The sequence below is a fragment of the Mus pahari genome, chromosome 20 (genome assembly GCF_900095145.1).
Source record: "Mus pahari chromosome 20, PAHARI_EIJ_v1.1, whole genome shotgun sequence".
NCBI classification, from domain to species: Eukaryota; Metazoa; Chordata; class Mammalia; order Rodentia; family Muridae; genus Mus; species Mus pahari.
In genome coordinates this window covers 35124755-35139507 of record NC_034609.1, presented here as the reverse complement: position 1 = coordinate 35139507, position 14753 = coordinate 35124755, and the positions used below count along the sequence as shown (strand labels likewise).

The 14753-nt window shown below is 47.3% G+C and overlaps 1 protein-coding gene across 1 annotated transcript in view; it reads left to right on the top strand.

The window, feature by feature from the left end:
- The window catches only part of Cfdp1 (craniofacial development protein 1), an 86881-nt gene extending 74505 nt beyond the window's left edge, over window positions 1-12376 (top strand). Inside the window, exons 6-7 of the mRNA XM_021220429.2 lie at window positions 1788-1946; window positions 12060-12376. Coding sequence (XP_021076088.1) covers window positions 1788-1946; window positions 12060-12150 — 250 coding nt within the window. The 3' untranslated portion in view covers window positions 12151-12376. The remainder of the gene's footprint in view (window positions 1-1787; window positions 1947-12059) is intronic.
- The last annotated feature ends 2377 nt before the right edge of the window (window positions 12377-14753 follow it).

Below are 14753 nucleotides of genomic sequence, written 5' to 3'. Positions count from 1 at the left end.
CCTGGCTATCCTGGAACTCACTTGGTAGACCAGGCTGGCCTCGAACTCAGAAATCCGCCTGCCTCTGCCTCCCGAGTGCTGGGATTAAAGGCCTGCACTACCAGGCCCGGCTTATTAGAATTATCTTAAGCACAGTAAAATTGGTCATAGAAACTCTCAAACAGCTTCTCATCTAGGAGATGCTCAAGTCCTGTGGTCTCACTTTGTCCTGAGTCTGTATTTTTTGCTGGTTTGACCTTTGTTGTATTTTTTGTTTAGCCTCTCTGAACTTCGCTTGTTTATCTAGCTCAACACAAGGACAGTGATGCCTGCCTAGCCATTCAGAATTTATCTTAATAGTTAATGAGTCCAGTGTATCGTAATACACTGGATGTGACCTAGACAGGGACGCTAACATCCTCTGGACCAGTGTCACTTGAGTGAGAATGTACACTCCCACGTCTTATGTCTGGTGTGGGCACTGACCTGTTGACCCACAAGTAGCCCATGGTTCCATGATGGGTTTGAGTGATACCAGGTCAGCTCAGGATCACCCCTCCCTCTACCTGAGTGGGCCGCTATAACTACAGCAGGCCAACTCAAGTCAGATGGACAGAGGCTGAGAAAGCGCGGTGAGAGTAAGCATGGCCTTGCTAGTGAGCACCACTTGAGTGTCTCAGCTCTTGCCTATCTCTGTGAAGCAGAAAGGAACCTCTGGTTTCTTCCTGCAGAGAACTCCTTTACTTTCATAAAACAAAAAGAAGGCTGGCGAGATGGCTTGGGCAAAGGCCCTTGGCACCCAACAACAGAAGCCTATAAGTCTGGTGATGTTGCCAGATAGAGAGAGAAGGCCACAAAGTTGTCCTATGGTCTGCACATTCCAACCCACAAAAGATAGGGTTTTTGTTTGTGTGTTTGTTTGTTTAACCCATGCTCTTTCTATGGCTTCTTTTCCTCATGTCACCTTCTTACAAACTCTAGCCGCCTTCTCTTTCTCTTATCTCGTTCGTGTAACATTGACTGGAAACATTTGACCTGCCAAGACTTGAATTTGGCATTTGGGGTTTCTCCCACAGCCCATGATAGATAGCATCACCAGCACGTAGAGCACAGGCTGTACAGCCTCTGCTTTTGGGATGTCCTCCACCTCCTGGGAAAAGCCAGGCCCCAGCTTACAGCAGCTGAAAGGCAGTTGCCTTTAAGTCACAGTGCTGTGACTCCTTGCTCATATGTACTGGAAACTGTTTCTTACTCTGTGAAAGAGTCCCCTGGGGCTTCAAAGCACAAATGAGGACAGTGACTCACAGTGGCCAGCAGTTAACTGCACCTTGACCCTATGCCGGATGCTGTGTTGGCTGTTTGCATGGACAATTCCTCACCATCCATGAGTAAGCATTCAGTATAGGTTGAGAAACTAAGGCACATGCACTTGAACAGCTAACCTTGAGTCACTGGGGCAGAGCTGGAATTTGAGCTTGTGCCTGTGTGTGATTTCAAAGCCTTGCCTGAACCCCTCCATTCTCCTCCCTCCCTGCAAGCAGAGACCTGCCACCCAGTACAAGGAGGTCTGAAGGGGTGAGGGCTTCCTGTCAGCTGTGCAGCTAAGCAGTCAGTATGTTAGGCAGGAAAGGTGTATTAGGATAATGCCCTGTCTGTAGTTGCTACACAGCAAAGAACATACCCTAGGTATAAGCATGGTTTCTATTGAGACAAATGGCTTCAATCTGGGGTCCTCACGTGTACATCAACAACATCAACACGTGGTCAATGCAGAAACCAGAGTTCTCATAGTCATTTTTCTTCCATAGGATAAAAAGAGCAAGTGGTATGAGCAGCCTTTTAGGGAAAATTGGAGCCAAAAAACAGAAGATGAGCACCCTTGAGAAATCCAAACTGGACTGGGAGAGCTTCAAGGAAGAAGAAGGGATTGGTGAGGAACTGGCCATCCATAACCGAGGGAAAGAAGGGTAAGAAGCGGGTTTGTCCTCCACAGCCTCAGAGCTCTGCAGTGGCTTGTTTCAAACTGTTTAAGCAAATAGGGCTTCCCGTGCTTCCGTTACTGGTGAAGCTCTGCTCTAAGATGAGGCAGACCCCATCCGTGAGCAGCAGTGTTCCCAGGACTCTTAGTGAACTACACCTTCAATGAACTGTAAGTTGTCTAGTTTACTCACAAGACGGGGTCTGCTCACCGTGACTGGCTTGTCCTAATCTGAATCACTTGGCCATCAGGTAATCTGGGCTAGTTCAAATGCCAGGATCATGAATGATGTAGTAGGACTGTTTGCTGCATGCAGCCCTTATGATACATAAGAGGCCATTGCTATACCATTTCCCACCCACTCCAGAATGCAGAGGATATTCCATAAGCAAAAAATGATCTTTTCCTTGGTAGTGTTTATTTTGTTTTGTTTTCCCTGTGGGGTTGTTGAGAAAGGGTCTCACTCTATAACCTAGTCCAGCCTCACAATCATGGCAATGCTCCTGTCTCAGTCCTCCAAGTTCTGGGATCCCAGACAAGAGCCACCACATCCAGCTCTCATGCATGGGGCATTTTGTTTGTTTTTTGTTTGCTTTGTTTTGTTTGGGATGAGTAGAAGAAAATGGAGCTCATTATGTGCTTAGGGAGTGCAAAAGAAACATAAGGAATGGGGGCCCGTGGCTTCTCACTCACCCCTGACGTAGTGTGTGGCCCTTTATATGGTGGTGTGGACCTCTCATCAACCCTGCCCCTCACCAGTAAGATCTTCTCTTTCAGCACAGCAGTTATATCAGCTTCTTTGCCAGTAAAACTGGGATACTCTTACACCTTCACTCCAGATGTGCAGATCTTATGAGATCTTAGTGCAGAATGTATATATTACTTATAGGGATATAATGTGCATAAAGCACTTTGAAGAACACTAGTCACTCATATAATAAGTACATGTCATTCAAGTTGTTAATTAGCCTAAATTAGCCTTTAATCTCAGCATTTGGGAGGCAGGGGTAGATAGGCCTCTGAGTTTGAGGCCAGCCTGGTACATAGTGAGTTCAGGGTAGCCAGATGAGACCCTGTCTAAAAAATAATAAAAATTAAAAATCTAAATAAATAAACAAGCAAACAAATTGGTGGGTGGGCAAATAAATAAATGCACATCCTAAGTTATAATAAGAACAAGTGGAGGGGGCTGTTTGGGGGTTGTATTTCTTTTCCATAGAGTTTCACTGTGTAGCCCAAGGTAGCCTGTACAGTCCCCTGCCTCATCCTCCCTAGTACTGAGTGAGAGAGGTTATAGGCACGCGTGGGGTTATAGGCACGAGTGGGGTTATAGGCACGCGTGAGGTTATAGGCACGAGTGGGGTTATAGGCACGCGTGAGGTTATAGGCACGCGTGGGGTTATAGGCACGAGTGGGGTTATAGGCACGCGTGGGCTTATAGGCACGCGTGGGGTTATAGGCACGCGTGGGCTCATAGGCACGCGTGAGGTTATAGGCACGCGTGGGGTTATAGGCTCGAGTGGGGTTATAGGCTCGAGTGGGGTTATAGGCTCGAGTGGGGTTATAGGCTCGAGTGGGGTTATAGGCACGAGTGAGGTTATAGGCTCGAGTGGGCTTATAGGCACGCGTGGGCTTATAGGCACGCGTGGGGTTATAGGCACGAGTGAGGTTATAGGCACGAGTGGGGTTATAGGCACACGTGGGGTTATAGGCACGAGTGAGGTTATAGGCTCGAGTGGGGTTATAGGCACGAGTGGGGTTATAGGCACGCGTGGGGTTATAGGCACGAGTGGGCTTATAGGCATGCGTGAGGTTATAGGCACGCGTGGGGTTATAGGCTCGAGTGGGGTTATAGGCACGCGTGAGGTTATAGGCACGAGTGAGGTTATAGGCACGCGTGGGGTTATAGGCACGAGTGGGGTTATAGGCATGCGTGAGGTTATAGGCATGCGTGGGGTTATAGGCACGAGTGGGGTTATAGGCTGGAGTGAGGTTATAGGCTCGAGTGGGGTTATAGGCACGCGTGGGGTTATAGGCACAAGTGGGGTTATAGGCATGCGTGGAGTGGGGTTATAGGCATGAGTGAGGTTATAGGCTCGAGTGAGGTTATAGGCACGAGTGGGGTTATAGGCATGCGTGGGGTAATAGGCACGAGTGGGGTTATAGGCTCGAGTGGGGTTATAGGCACGAATGAGGTTATAGGCTCGAGTGGGGTTATAGGCACGAGTGGGGTTATAGGCTCGAGTGGGGTTATAGGCACGAGTGGGGTTATAGGCTCGAGTGGGGTTATAGGCATGAGTGGGGTTATAGGCATGAGTGGGGTTATAGGCATGAGTGGGGTTATAGGCATGAGTGGGGTTATAGGCACGAGTGGGGTTATAGGCACGAGTGGGGTTATAGGCATGAGTGAGGTTATATGCAGTCGTATTATACCCAGCTCTTAGTCTCCAAAGTAAGACCTTAACATTATTTGAAGCAGCTTAGGAGCATTTTGTTTTCCATTTTTTGCTGTTTGGTTGTTTGGTTGATTTGCTTCTTTTACATTTATTTATAAAGGGGGGTGCCGCACATAATGGGTTCAGGCAGTTCCTTACATAGTGGGTCTCAGGGATTGAATTTAGGTCATCAGGTTTGGCAGCAAGCACTTTTACACATTGAGCCATTTCACTGGCCCTGGAAGATTTATTTCTAAATATGTCTTAATATTATTTAAATCAACCTGGATGCTATTTAATATGTTTTACTTTTTTAAAAAACAGATTATGAGGTTGCTTAACCACTAGATCCAGGTCAGACTATTTAAGCTGTTCAATTTTGTACAGGGATCTAAAATAGCAGAAGGGCCAGAGTGTACTACACTAGTTTGCCTCTCCTGAGGATTGATTATGTGGGTTGAAAACATTCACTGTGTTCAAGCAGATAGAAGTCTGTTAGAAATGAGGGAGCGTTGGTAAAATACAGTGAAAGAGAAAAGAAGATTTAAGAAAAGAGAGAGATTTAAAAGACCTACACAGTGCTGGAAAGATGGCTTAGTAATTAATAGCACTGACTGTTCTAGAAACCCTAGCTAAATTCCTAGCTCCTGCATGGTGGCTTTCAACAGTCTGACTTCAGTCTCAGGGGATCTGATGCCCTTTTTGGCCTCCACTAGCACCAGGCACACATGGTGCACAGATAATGTTATGCCCAATTTGCTAGACCCTCAAGAAGACCACCAAGGACTTCTTGCAGACACACAAGAGAATTAATTTGTGAGCTCAAACAAGCTCAGACTGCGATCTGCCCTGAAACAGCGGGGTAGGAGAGAGGTTGAAAGGCTCAGGCTCAGGGTATCAGGGTTCATAAAGGGGAAAAAAAAAAAAAAAAACTTGGCTTTATATGATTGGGAAGGGGGGGGAGTGGGCCAAACCTCAAGGGGTGTTTCTAAATTTAAAAAGAGAATTACGCCGGGCGTGGTGGCGCACGCCTTTAATCCCAGCGCTCGGGAGGCAGAGGCAGGCGGATTTCTGAGTTCCAGGACAGCCTGGTCTACAGAGTGAGTTCCAGGACAGCCAGGGCTATACAGAGAAACCCTGTCTCGAAAAACCAAAAAAAAAAAAAAAAGATTGATGTGAGCCGGGCGTGGTGGCGCACGCCTTTAATCCCAGCACTCGGGAGGCAGAGGCAGGCGGATTTCTGAGTTCGAGGCCAGCCTGGTCTACAAAGTGAGTTCCAGGACAGCCAGGGCTATACAGAGAAACCCTGTCTCGAAAAACCAAAAAAAAAAAAAAAGATTGATGTGGAATGAAGAAATGTTGAAAATATAAAGGTTAGAAAAAAGATGAATTATGCAAGTACTAACCAAAAGAAAACGGATACCCTGACATTCATGTTAGACAAAGTAGACTTTAACCGAGAGTATTACCAGTTATTAAAGAGGCAATCTCTTCATGTAATAAACATCTGAGAGGTAGGTGCTTAAAAGCACCACATACTGTGGTCAGCTCAGGATTCTTAAAGTTAGTCATGTCTGTAATAATGGTAATGTTCATAATTCAGTTCACTTTTAACTTTATTCCCTGGAGAACTGTAGGTGTGTACCAACAATATGCACACCATCCAAAACAAGAAACAACCCAAAGGTCTGTCAACGTTACAGTTAGATCAAATATCATCTGTCTGCACCATGGCCTACTGCCTGGCAATGGGAGTGGACGTAGATAAATCACAGAAACATCAACACATAGAGTAGGAAGCAGGCTGTGACTCTACTTAAATGAAGGTCAAACAGGCAAAACCAGTAGATCAGTTTTGGAAGAAGCAGATCACAAGAGTGCACAGAAGCGAAGTCTATTTATGTCAGAATCAAAAATAGCAATAGCAACAACTAAAGGTTAATGGAGATACCAAAAAAAGGATGTAAGTAGGACCAGAGCTACTTCTGTGGCTTAAAGTGCCTGCTGCTCTTCCCGAAGACTGAAGTGTAATTCCTAGCATACACACCGGGCTGCTTGTAGCTGCCCACAAGGCCACACCTAGTCCAACAAGTCCACACTTAATAGTGCCACTCCCTGTGGCCAACCATTCAAACACAGTGAGTCTGTGGGGATCACAGCTATTCCAACTACCACCCCTACCCCCCTTGTTCCCACCCCACCCCAGTGTAATACACCTTTAATCCTAGCCCTCTCGTTCAGCTCCTGCCTCTGGGTGCCTGCCTTGAGTTCCTGCCTTGGCTTACTCTGTAATGGACTAGCACTTGTAAAACAAACAGGGCTGGAAAGATGGCTCAGAGGTTAAGAGCACTGACTGCTCTTCTGAAGGTCCTGAGTTCAAATCCCAGCAACCACATAGTGGCTCACAACCATCTGTAAAGAGATCTGATGCCCTCTTCTGATGTGTCTGAAGACAACTNCAGTGTACTTAGATATAATAATATATAAATATTTTTTAAAAAAAGTAAAACAAACAAACCTGCTGTTGTGGTTTATCTGCTGTTTGTGATCAGTGTTGCCTCAAAGCAACAAAGAGCTAATGAGGACAGGCCCTAGCCCCAGGTTAGTCAACTGTACAGTGGAAACCTTTCCCTGTGCCTCTCAGGGTATTAGAGGAATGGAGCAAATGGGCAAAATGCCTGCCTCCTTCCAGGCCTCTGCTTATAATTCTCTTCTCCTACTTAACCGATCATCCCCAGACTCAGACCCTACCGGAAAGCTGGACACGTTATTCGTTTCAGTCGTAGCAGCTATTTGGGAACGTTTTCCACAGTGGTGTGCAGGAGAGCTCGGAGGTAGCCCCAAGTCTCCCATGTGACTTTTCACTTCCCCAGCCTCCAACCTGGGTGCGGGCCCTGGGCAGCTGTTCTCCTCCTCTTCCCTAAGCAAACACTGGTTCTAAGACATACCCACCATTTTCTGCCAGACTCAAAAGAAAAGGGCCTTTCCTGCCGACCTCTGTCAGCTTCTCCAGCTGCTTGCTGCAATCCAGCCTTGGAGCCCCTCCCTCTGTGGTGTACCTCCCCTAAGAAAGCTAATCTGGAATAGCTCCACCCCCTCAGTCATATCGCCACTGTTCCGTTTTATTACTGTGCAGTAAGCCCCTAGAGCAGATACCACATCACTGCAGTGTCTAAATGCCCGATGCACTAGCTAGCAGATGCCCCGGCTTTGTTCTACGGCCTGACAGTATCAGAAAAGTCCAGCGTAACAGATGAGAATAGGGTTTGTATAGCATTTTTAGTCAGCAGGATGAAGTGCTATCCCAGAGACAGTCAGGCTGTTAGCTGACTTTGTTCACGTGTTGCGCATGGCTTCCTCCAGCTCTGCTAACTAACCACACAGTTAGCTTTCCAAATAATCTTGCCAAGGCAGAGGCCCCGCATGGAGGAGAGAGGATCCATATATAAAATGCACAGTGATGAACGAGAAGCACAGGCACCGTCTTGGCTTCTACTCTCTGTCCAGTTAAGCCAAAGGTCACAGAGTTCAGTGATTTGGAAATCAAGTATTTGGTCATTTGGACAATATGAAGGGAGAGACTGCTAAATTCTTTTATTCTCTATCAGGAGTTTGTCTCCCAGGACCATCACAGCCTTGCGGTGATAGGAGATATGTTGACTTCAGGGCCAAGCCTGGGCCTGGCAGTTTGCATCTTTCAGTTGCATTCCCAGAGTGGAAGAATCCTGCCTTGTTGGGGCTACCCCAGGATGTGCTGAGTCTTAGCACTTCTGTTGCCCCAAGAGCTGAGGTTGATCAATACTGAGCCATTTGTGCGGCACCAAATACACACAGGAGCCAGCACTATAGCACAAGTAACAGTGCCAGCCGGTCCTGACATTGACCAGGCACGGGGCTCTGACATCATCCCTGATAGTGCTCCCTGCTCTTCCTACCCAGTGTCCTGGATCTCAGGGAAGACTGGAAAGAGGGCAGAGCCTACTATATATACCTGGCTCTGAAAAGGAAAACTAGAATACCACCTAGGGTTTTGATGCTATTAGCATATTTTGTTAATGATAATAAAGATTGCTTGTTTTGCCAGGTGTGGTAACCCATACCTTTAATCCCAGCACTGGGGAGGCTAGTCTTTATGAGTTTGGGCCCAACCTAACCTATATAGGGAGTTAAGCTATATAGAGAAAGCATTTATTTTTGAGAAAAGCCTTTCTTGACAGACAGACAGACAGACAGACAGACAGGTTAGAGAGATGGTTCAGTAGTTAAGAGCACTGACTACTCTTCCAGAGGTCCTTAGTTCAATTCCCAGCACCCACATGGTGGCTTATAACCAATGGGATCTGATGCCCTGTTCTGTCATGCAGGCATACCTTTAAATAGAGTATTCATATGCATAAACAAGTAAATCTTTAAATTGATTAAATAAATCAATAAAATAAAAAATCTGCTGCTACTTAAATGGGCCATGAAAGCATAGTAGCAGAAGACACCACACCCCTTCAATCCCAGGTTTCCTTGTAGGTCAGTCTGATTGAGGACTGGGCACAGGCCAGAAAGACAGCAAGAACCATAACTCCCATCCTGCTTGTCAGCCAGCGGGGCTGTTCTGGAACTGCGGCCTAATTAAAGTTCCTGGAAATCCCCGTGGCCCAGTTGAAGTAGGTGAACCCTCAGGTGGCCTTCAAGGCAGCCTTGGGAGCATTTCCAGGTTTGGTCTCTGTTCCAAATATCCTGTCTGAGGCCTTGCAGATAATGGGTGCGATTACATTGATGAGAAGCAAGAACCTAAACCCAAAGCCACTCATCTAAAACACTTCTCCGTTTCATTGCATCCACAGAAGAGCATTTACATTTTTATTTCTGCTTTATAGAAAAAGGAAAAAAAAAAAACCCACAAAAGGTCAAAAATTAACCCCTCTCCCAAAGCACTGATAGTAGATAATCAAGGTCAGCCTCACCCACAGCACTTGTCGACTTCTGTGCTTGAGCAAGGCCAGGTCCAACGGAAGGTTTGTCTACGCTCACTTCTTGGATATAGACCAAGCTGTCACAGGATCCTCTTAGCAGCTGCCACTGGCTGTCTTGATCGTCAGTGGACTTCCTGAGAACTGAGTTGCATCTGTGATTGTAACTTGTTGCTGCCGCCCCTTTAGCATCTATTCTGGACTTTGCTCTTGGTAGACTCCAGGTCCCGTGGACACACACAAGCCCTTATCCAACGTGGTAAGCATCCCAACGTTGGGATCTCTTCTTCTCTGTCCTGGTCTCCCAGCAGATAGCCTGAGAGCTCTGTCCTCAGATACCCACGTGTGACGCTTACACAGCACGGCCAGTTCCCGTGGGTCCAGATCCAGGGTAAGCAGTCAATGTGGCCCTCAGTTCATTTTTAAGCAGCCATACCTGACGGCCTCAAGCTGCCACATTGTATTGTTAGTGTGTCCACACCACCTCACCCAGGTCCCCATTCTGTGCCTTTATCTGAAGGAGCCTATACAGTATCTGCCCCCCCACTCTCTCTGCGAGGGAATCTGAATTTCAGATCTAACTGGGTCTCCTTTATTTTCTAACTATGACAACTCTTACCCAAGAGACTGGTGTCAAACCTAAGTGCAGCATTAGTGTGTGTTCCTGCTATTCTGGCCTCGTTGACAGTTTTGACATCACAGCCTAATTTCTTAGCCAGACCAGATGGTAGTTACTAGTTTCAGGCAGCACACATCCCAACTTGGGCCATCTGCTGTCCTCGGGACCCTGATGGAAGCTGGCTGCCTAAAATCATAGTGACAGTCTTAGCTGCCACTTCGTTGGATTCATGGTCCATAATAAGCATTGTTAATACACTATTTCATTTACTCCTCATAGCAGCCCTTTGCAGTCAGGAGGATTGGTCTTTCTGTAGCTTCCTGGGTTTGGGCTCTTTGTGCTGTTTTCCTAAGGTAGTATTTTGGGATCTGGGGATATGGTTCAGTTGGTAAAGTCCTGGCATCACATAAGACAGGCACAGGGGTTCATACACATAATCTTAGCCACTACGAAGGCAAAGACAGAAGCTTGTGGCCTGAAGTACATGCAACCCTATCTCTAAAAATAGAAAATAAAAATATAGGCATGGTCTCTAACCCAGGCTGGTCCAGAACTCACATTGGTCTTATTATCTCAGCCTCATCAGTACTGGGATGTGAATGTGTGTGTGTGTGTGTACACACACACTGTACTGGATAGCTTTGTGTCAACTTGACACAGCTGGAGTTATCACAGAAAGGAGCTTCAGTTGGGGAAATGCCTCCATGAGATCCAGCTGTAAGGCATTTTCTCAATTAGTGATCAAGGGGGGAGGTTCCCTTGTGGGTGGTACCATCTCTGGGCTGGTAGTCTTGGGTTCTATAAGAGAGTGGACTGAGCAAGCCAGTAAAGAACATCCCTCCATGGCTTCTGCATCAGCTCCTGCTCCCTGACCCACTTGAGTTCCAGTCCTGCATCCTTTGGTGATCAACAGCAATATGGAAATGTAAGCCAAATAAACCCTGTCTGGGAAGACTGAGGGAGACCTCAAGAGAGAGCTCTGACCTAGGCCTGAGAGCCAGAGTAGATCCAGAGCTCTCACTTCCAAGCAGATCCTGTGTGTGACGTGGGTGCAGCGGTGTTCGGTCTTGTTGCTTAAAGGAATTCGGGAAAGCACCCTGACCCCAAACTGCGTAGATACTAGGGAAAGAGCAGAGGAAACGGACTAGCCCTGCAAACCTCAGCTGCTTCCACTCTCATGGCAGCCCTTGGCTGTCCTGGAACTCACCCTGGAGACCAGGCTGGCCTCAAACTCCCAGAGCTCCACCTGCCTCTTCCTTGTGGGTGCTGGGATTAAATGTGTGCACCACATCCTCCAGCTCAGACTTCTATTCTGCTTCTTCCGTTTTCAGGGGTAGTTTTTTTGTGCCTTTTGAGATACACAAAAACATAGACACAAAACCTTTGTGAGACACCTGCTGTGAAGCTGAACAACCTGGTTCTCAGTTCCCAGAACCCACATGGCGGAGCAAAGAAGTCGCCCCTGCAAGTTAGTTATCCTCTGACCTCCACAGTGCCCGCCCACACATACACATAAATACACAAGCACAAAATACATCTTTTTAAAAAGAATATGTTCTTTCACCTGCCGATTCAGTGTGCCTCTGAGGCCAGAAAACACAAGGTCATCCTGTTGCTGTGGACTGCTGTGAAGCTCAAAGATTCAAACTTTGACTAGAATTGCCCAGGCAGTGTTTACCAATATAGGGTGTGAACTAAGACGGCATGGTTTCTCCTTTCCTCAAAGTCCTGTGACAACATTGAATCCTTTCCTAACTCTCATTTACTTTCTCCTGTTCTCTCTCCTAGCGTGCTAGTGCACACCTTTAATCCCAACATGGAGGAGGCAGAGGCCTGGAGTTTGAGGCCTGCCTGGTCTACAGAGTGACCTATCTCAAAACAATCAGAAAACTCATCCTTTTATGGTGTGGTTTCATTCGTGGATGAACAGAATTGTCCTTTTGTGGACAAAACAGAAGTGGTTTGGATGGAGTGAGAGAGCCCAGAGTAGCCACCTGAACAAACCTGACTTACCCTAGGGTTGGGCCATGCTGGGGAGGCCTCTCCTGCCGGGTTGTACTGACACTGGTTTTGTCTTCATCCAGGTACATTGAACGGAAAGCTTTTCTGGATCGAGTGGACCACAGGCAGTTTGAAATTGAGCGAGATCTCAGGCTGAGCAAAATGAAACCTTGACATTCTGGGGAGGATTCCTAGCAGCTTAATCCTATTGACAATGTGAGCTCCTCTGTGTGTCTGTGAAATACTTGCAGTGTTCCTCATCATGTTTCCAGCAAGTCCCTTTTTCTACGTTGCAGTTTGTTTAATGTATGTTAATCTCACCTGGTTTCATTCATTTTCCTTTTTAAAATTTGTCTTTTAAATAAACAAACAGAACCCTCCGTGAGGTTGGTGAGAGTAAGGGTGCCGTGCCCCTTCCCCGTGCTCTGCTGTGAAGGCTGAAGGCCAACCAGGCCCAGCCACCACATCTCAGACCTGCCCAGGATGGTCACAAGCTTCTTTAAAGTCAGCCTTTCCTGAGGACTCCTAAGGGGGCTTACCTGGGGTGGACAGCTAACAGAGTCTCTGGGCATTTGTTCTCAGTGCGTTTGGCTTTTCTCTTGTGTGAGGTTCTCATATGTAAGGTGGGGGACATTGGGACAAATTAACGCTAAGTAGCTTTTTGTTTTTTCCTATTCCCCTTTCTCCTTTTTTTTTTAAAAAAAAAAAAAAAAAAAGTCTACTTCAGATTTTTTATTTTTTATTTTTATTTATTTTTTTTTTTTTGGTTTTTTCGAGACAGGGTTTCTCTGTATAGCGCTGGCTGTCCTGGAACTCACTTCGTAGACCAGGCTGGCCTCAAACTCACAAATCTGCCTGCCTCTGCCTCCCGAGTGCTGGTAAGATATATTTTCTACCTCAGTAGTTCTTCAGGTTTTGGTCAAAGGATATTCTTTCCAGTAATGTTGCACACACCTAGAATCCCAGTGCTTGGAAGACTGGCAAAGAATTGCTGCAAATCTGAGGATAGCCTGGGCTACATAGCTCCAGACCAGCCTGGGCTAGAGAGAGAGAAGTGGGGATGGGGAGTATGTACAGACCTCATGTTCTCTATACTCCGTAGGAGACTTCCCCACTCAGACTCCTGCCTAGGAAGCATTTGAATAGCATTAACTTCTATCGCCTGTTCCAAGGGCGTGGGGATGGGGGAAAGTGGGCTTCAGAGACAGCATTCCATTTCCTGCTCAGACCCAGCTCGGTGGCCTTACCACAGCTTTGTTTTCTGGCCTGTGGATGGCATGAGTCGCATCAGTCTTCCAGAGGGCTGAAGTGAGCCGATGCCAGCCTAAGGCCAAAGAACACTGGGTCACAGTGACTAGGTCACAGTGGGCTTCCCACCTAGGCCTTGGATGTAGAACACTAGGTCACAGGGGGCTTGAATGTGGGGGCAATATTTGGAGCAACCAAAACTGAATTGGTGGCGCCAGATGGCTAGCATCTTACTACCCAAAACAGGAGTTTACAAGCTACATTTGAACTCCTGGTCTGTTCATATCCATCTGCGAAGGACGGTGTAGGTGACATAGAGCTGGCATCACTGCAGATGATCTCTACCGAGCCTTAGATGATGAAGGAAGTCCTTTAACCAGAACAGAACCAGCCAGCACCCCGTTGGGATAGGACCTCCATGCCTGAAAGAGGGGGCCCACCCGTGTTCCGCATGGCATGTCACCTGCTGCACTGGCCTGATACTTCTCATGCTGTGCTGTGGTGCTGTGTACCCCAGCATCCCATCTCTGCAGCCATAGCATCAGTAGCTGAAGAGCCAACTCTGCCCTTATACGCAGATGCTCTGCTACCCTTAGAATAAAGGACCATGCACTCAAGGTAACTGGGTTTTCCTCTCAGCAAAGGTCTGAGAGATTAGGAAGTCAGTGGATCAGTGAGACTTGTCTATGAGTGTCAGCCCTGCCGGTCCTCAGATAGTCTTTTCCATCGGTGGCCTGTATTCAGTGTTCATCAGACTCTCAAGGAAAAGCCAGCCGTCTCTTTCTCCTGGGTGTGTCTATTCCCAGCCGGGCATATGCAGCCCAGGTGATGCTGGTTTGACTGACTTAGGTACATGCACAAATCGAAAGTGCGTGTGCCAACGTGTGTTAGCATCCGTAAGACTCAAAGTGGCCCCGCAGCAGACCTAGGTCGTCACACCACTCTGGCTGCAGGGGAGGCTGCAGATGTGTGCATGTAGTGTTTCCCTCTCGCACACTGACAGTCTTTTCTAAAACTGTCCCAGGAGAATCAGGAGGTCGGAGATGAAGGCAGGCAGCCATGTTTGGGGATGGCTGAACCTGGGAGAGGACTGTGTCCAATCCTTCTGTTATTCGAAACTTGGATATGGATTTCAGTTTTTCATAATAAAACATTTTCTAAAGTTATCCAAGAGACACAGAATTGGGTGCTGTATAAGGAAGGATTTTGAAGTGCTTCAGGCTGAGCCAAAAGAGGGTGAGCCGCCTCCCAACACACAGCCATCTCTCAGGCCTGCAGGAGGACAGGAGAGGGGCTGCCTGTTGGGGAAAAGGCCCTCTCTTTATCACCTCACAAACCACGCTCTGCTGCCTCTGACGGGGAAGAGTCAGAGTGTGGGGACAGAAACTGCCAGCAAGACAGACTGCCTAAAGTGAATGACAGACTGCCTGAAGTGGATGGCTATTCTCCAAACAAGTGCCTCTTTCTCATTGGCGTAAGCCACAGAGGAGCTAGGAATTAAGTGTGTGCCTGGCCACACAGTGGGCTGA